Source organism: Sphaeroforma arctica (assembly GCF_001186125.1).
Source record: "Sphaeroforma arctica JP610 unplaced genomic scaffold supercont1.162, whole genome shotgun sequence".
Lineage (NCBI taxonomy): Eukaryota > Ichthyosporea > Ichthyophonida > Sphaeroforma > Sphaeroforma arctica.
In genome coordinates this window covers 123,844-129,594 of record NW_014040396.1, presented here as the reverse complement: position 1 = coordinate 129,594, position 5,751 = coordinate 123,844, and the positions used below count along the sequence as shown (strand labels likewise).

At 41.9% G+C, this 5,751-nt stretch overlaps 1 protein-coding gene across 1 annotated transcript in view; it reads right to left on the bottom strand.

The window, feature by feature from the left end:
- Positions 1–129: 129 nt before the first annotated feature.
- SARC_03259 (hypothetical protein) overlaps positions 130–5,751 on the bottom strand; it is a gene marked incomplete at both ends in the record, with an annotated part of 11,579 nt that continues 5,957 nt past the window's right edge. Inside the window, 5 exons of the mRNA XM_014302962.1 lie at positions 130–298; positions 834–981; positions 1,802–2,388; positions 3,445–3,594; positions 4,444–4,638. Of these exons, the coding sequence (XP_014158437.1) occupies positions 130–298; positions 834–981; positions 1,802–2,388; positions 3,445–3,594; positions 4,444–4,638 (1,249 nt within the window). The remainder of the gene's footprint in view (positions 299–833; positions 982–1,801; positions 2,389–3,444; positions 3,595–4,443; positions 4,639–5,751) is intronic.

Genomic DNA, 5,751 nt, shown 5'->3' with positions numbered 1-5,751 from the left:
GTATGTATATATGTATATGTATATATGTATATGTATATGTATATCACACACACACACACACACACACACACAATATATATATATATATGCTGGCATACTTGAGAATCATTACTTTCGAAGTATACATACCGTGTCATCGTAGCTGTACATATCCGGGTCATAGTAGGGGCTGATTGAGTGTTGCTGTGCAGTTACTGGGTACTTAGACACTATGTGTCTCCGAGCAGCCGTGTTACCTCCACTACTTGCCATGCGTATGCCGTTGTATGCCTTCAGAAGAGCACTCCTCGCCCCAAGACTACGTGCATATAAATAGTTCAACTGAGTAAACTACTGAGAGCGAGAGAATGGTTTATAGATAAAGCAAGACACTTGAGAAAGTACGACATGGATACAGATTAGGTCACTAGAAATTTACGCCATCTAAATGTTGGATTGGAACTGCTGAAAGAGTGACATGCTGCTTATTCATCCATACCTTTTCCTCCAGGTCCTTATAGATATCTATTGAATTGATAGCCGGATACACGCTGATTCATGCGGGCGACAGCTTTCGCTCAAAATACACTGATTGCTTTTGTACATAAGTTTACATGCGCATGTGTTTCCGAGATGTGTCTGGCAAATATTTATCGCACAAAAGTATAAACAAACGTATACGTGAATTTGTATATATATTACTTACTATACCAATACGTTGAAACATGTATATGTGAGGTCTGAACATTTCAATACAAGCCCGTTTTCCCGCCCCTGGACAGCTATCGTAACATATTTTATACACAGTTACCGTAACCTAGCAACTGCATGTTAAAGTAAGAACACTCGCTCACCTGTTTGCACTGTGTGGTACGTCGTCAGCGTACAACGTATCCCCCGCACAGGTTAGCGCATTCGCCAGCGCAATCGAGTCGTTCTGGTGCACACTGAGCACCTGGCCGTAAGGTATGTTGTACACAACCAACAGCAAATGATGCTGAGCTGTGGTATGGTATGAATGTATCGTCAATAACATTGTATTCGATGTATTGATAACATTGCGTGTGATAGTAGATGGGTGTTGCACATTGAGCAACTGAATGTGGAGTATAGTGTACTCCACCAAACAGCAGGTAGTACTGAGCTATGTGATATGGTGAAAAGGTTTGTCTGCGATATTTACTATTAATATGTAGGAGATACGTATATGGTGTTAGCCTGTCGTTTTACACTAAGCATTTGACTGTACGAAATAGTGAACACGACTGATAGCAACTGATGCAGAGCTGTGTGGTAAAGTAGGTGCGTGCTCAGCAGTATACACATAGACTATATCGCTGTAGTTACACTGAAGACCTGACTGTGGGGTGTGCCGTACACAACTAGTTGGAGATGATGCTGAGCTGTATATCATGATCAGTAATATTTACCACTGATGAATCGACTACCCTTCTACACCAAGTACTTGGTCGTAATGAAGCTGTATCACAATTAGTGATTTGTCTTCTTCGTCACTATCATAGTTGGTTGGCTCAGAAATGTGCCTCCCTTGCTTGTACGTGTGGTTAGTCGTCTCAGATACAATCACTTACTCGTCATTTAGAGAGCTTACAGTGTATATATAGTCTTTAAAATTAGTATCATGTATACTGTAGTTTGTTTTGGGAGATGTCTACACCAGAGATACATCTCCCATGCGACTACATGTGAACGTTCATGTCAGTTTCTATCATTTATATTTCATATCGATAGTATACTCACAGGTGTGATTGGTCCGCTCTATGTCTATCCCATTCACTACCCAAACAAACTACATACTTACTATATTTTGTTCCAGGGGATGTCTGGACCACAGATGCGTCTCCCATACGTATGAGCAGGTGGTCGTCATCTATGAGCTGGGCTTTCAGGATCGCAAGATTCTCATAACTCTCTATGTTGCGCAAGAACAACTGCACATTATCCTTACCACCGCCACGTGTTCCTTCCTCAATCTCACTTGTTGGCAGCATTTCTCCTTTCTCTGGCTTGCTCTGCTCTCCGATTGCTTCGCCTGCGCTAGTCCGCGTTTCTTCTACTTCGGGTTCGTGGGTCAATCCTTCTCTTGGTTCCGACTCGTTAGCATGCGTCCGTTGACCAGAAAAATCACCCGGGCCTACCTCCACATCCTCCCGCGTAGTTATCGTTGGTGTGTATGCTGAATTACGCACCCGTGTACGCCTATCCACACGTGTGTGTGAGGTTGTACTTGTCTTTCCTTCCGATGTCCTACCCTGTTTGGCTGTGGCTGGATCGTCTTCCTTGCCATGTTTTAATAACTCTAAGGCTGTGTCGGAAGGCTTTGTTGCACCGCAGTCGCGGGCAAGCGCTCGGCGGTACAGGTAGGACAGGATACGTTGCTTGAGAGAACTACAAGTAAGTAGAGTAAAATACATACGGATTGTATATTGTGATGTTAGTTACGTTACAATTCGTTGATCTAGGTCTGAGCTTTATGGGTAAACATGTGGGCTACTGTGGAGAAGCGGCACAAAGGGGTAGCCAGATAATATATGTTTGAATCGCATGTTCAGATATGATAGCATACATGTAGACAAACATCCCAAATTAACGTATGCAGGTGATCTGTTGTAAGTAGAGTCTTTCCAAATTCTCATGTGTATCTACTCACTCGTCTAAATAATCTAGCGAAGTTGGCATAATTGCTATGAATAAGCATGAGTGCCGATGAAAGTGTGGATATATAATAACATTTAAGCCTATGTTTTCATTCGAGCCATACTTAATTAAAGGAATATGTACAAAGCTATACGTGCTTCACAAACTTAAATGTGCACGACATTATCTGTTTATAGATATACACATACTTCAGCATATATCACTCCGTTTACAATGTAAATGTACATTGTCAGAGCTGTGTGGGAAATGTACAAATATAAGTAGACGATACATGCAAACCCAAGCTGCGCTGCAGGTCGCGAGCACTCACTATACCCCGGTCACGATAGTACAAATCTATAGATACACAACCCTCTGGAAAATAGGATTCGATCCAGATGTGCTAATAATCATTTCACACACAACTCGATGCCCATATATTGAATGGTTACATTATGCATACGCTAGCACGGCATCCAAAAACAACCATCTACCGGGAATGCGCTAGGTCACATAATACACCCAATGTTCATACACACTCATATATCTGCCAGACCCGCGAGAATACATCCCGCACACAGCCATACCGACCCATGTATCTCTGAGATGACTGAGGCATGACATCCACAAACTCGTATATCCGTATAAACATCTTTTTTTTCTATGATTATGTTATTTATGACATCCAAACACACTGATGTATCCGATACATGGATTAATTTACCCGCTATAGAAGGCATCCATACACACCTATGAATCCGGAAAATACATTAGCATACACCCTATACACTACATACGCACACACACCCATATATCTGTGATGACTGAGCTGTTTGTGTGTGCGTGTCGTGCTCATCGCCACCTTGCGAATCTCTTCGCTGCCACACCGGACGACCGCTCTGCACATCTATCACCACTCCTCGCGTTGGTGCTCGTGCTATATAGGCTGCAGGGCTCCTATGACATAATTGGGTATGTTCCAGCAATCAATTAACTGTTTTAGCTACAGCTTCATGGTGAGTTCAACACTTTGTATGTGTGTATGTGATTGGAATAGTAGCATAGCTCATTGGTTCATATGCTATATGCGCTGCACGGTTTCTAAAAGATCCGTGTGTTTGTCAGAACATTTAATCAAATGCTGAAGTGACAGTTATCTTGAAACCCTATCTCATACTATGTATGTGAGAATGACAGCAAGCTCACAGTATTCGTTGGTGCGCATACTAAATAGACCGCCTGACACTATATAATCTCTGTATAAGATATATCAAATCAAATCACTACTCGAGAAGGGCATGTGGGTGTTAACGTGATACGTATCACTACCAGCACTCGTTGGTGTACCTTCATGTGCAACTAGGCGTCTTCAAGATTTATATGCGTGTTATATCAATAATGTAGGTAGATATGCGAGCGCCATGAAAATGAGTGGGTCAATGTATTGAATCTAAAATCCGTTGGTCTCTGTGTCACATGCGCTGCAGGACTTCTTCGGACTCAGCATATACATAATTGCAAAGTGAGCACATGATGAAGACTACATGAAAGTGGGTGCAATATACCCTGTTTTAGAGTTTAGGGTTTTAAGGTTTAGTAGTAGCCCCTCTGTCGTCAGTACACCCCACACGTTCATGGTCGTGTCGGACATTGACCAGGATCGCGATGGTAACCGGATCAACCGCGTCTTCTGCAAGACTGCACTCGACACCCTCCGCAAGTTCAACCACCATCTACGTCAATGTAGAAGGCATGATTGCCGTGCCGTTTACACTTACACAGTTGTTTGAAAACAGCCCTCGTTACCTGTTTGTCCCGTGCAACAATGCCCCCTGCGCCCGAGTGTTCCCTGGTAGATTGTTGACTATATTCGCGACTCGGAGTAAATCCTGAGCCTCTCCGACACCACTTGCAGAGAGCAGTATTCGTTCGGCTGTGACTGACTGTGAGGCGTCTCTGCGCGTGATGGTGGGCGCCTGTCCCGTCGGTAGTCGCGTAGGCCTGGCAAACAGGTGGTGTAGCTTGTAAGTGCAAATTCACTAGTATTGCAAGGCTGGTTATTAGTGACTTTATTACTAATATGAGACAGTAAAAGCGGGAGAAAGAGTTATGTGGTAGTTGGCTGAACCCTAAGTACTCCTGCAAGGCTTATCTTATGTGTTTGCCAATATGTAAACACTAGCGTCTGCTTAAAATATAGTATCTTTGGACTTGACCCAGTTTTACTTGAAACTTGGATTTTGGTTCCAGACCTATCTTGCTATACATATCAGACCAAGGTTAAATGAGAAAGTCATGATTCTGTACACCTATACATTATGCCAAGATTATACAAAAGTTACCTTCTTATACTTGTTGACCTGCTGAACCAATATGTACTCATGGATTTTTGCTGCTTTTGAGTGCAAATTCGCAGGTTTGTAACCAAATGAATATACTTACTGATCCTTTCGTATAGAAAGGGATTACAGACTAGCTGCGCAGCTCACTACAAAAGTCAGTGTCTACCTTCACATCACCCAGATCTCCACACCTTGTCCATGTACAAGAAGCGTGTGATTTAACAAACACGACCATTTAACGTGCCTATGTGACATTCAATACCACTTTTCTTTAGAGCAAAGTCTGCACAAGACTCGATCTACCTGTTAGCCGTGGTTGGTCTCTGTGATTGGTCCTCAGCGGTAACATTCGTGGGTATAATTGCGGGTTGGAGTAAGGTCTGACCCGTTATGGACTCTCTCGTGAAGCGGACAGGTCTGGAGATAGATACACGGGACAGTAAATACACGCTCTCTCGCCTTGAATTCTGTGATGCTTGCAGGTAAAGTCATCGCCATGGGCGCAAGGTTGTGATGTCGATCAAGTAAATATATACATGCTTAAACACATACACACACATACACATATACACATACACACAAACACACACACACACTCGCATACAAACACACACACATATATATATATATGTATGTATATATATATATTATTTATATATATATATATATATATATATACTAGTAGTAGTTATTAGTATATATATTATAATAATATTATATATATATATATATGTATATATAATATATATATATATATAGTTATTTATTTATT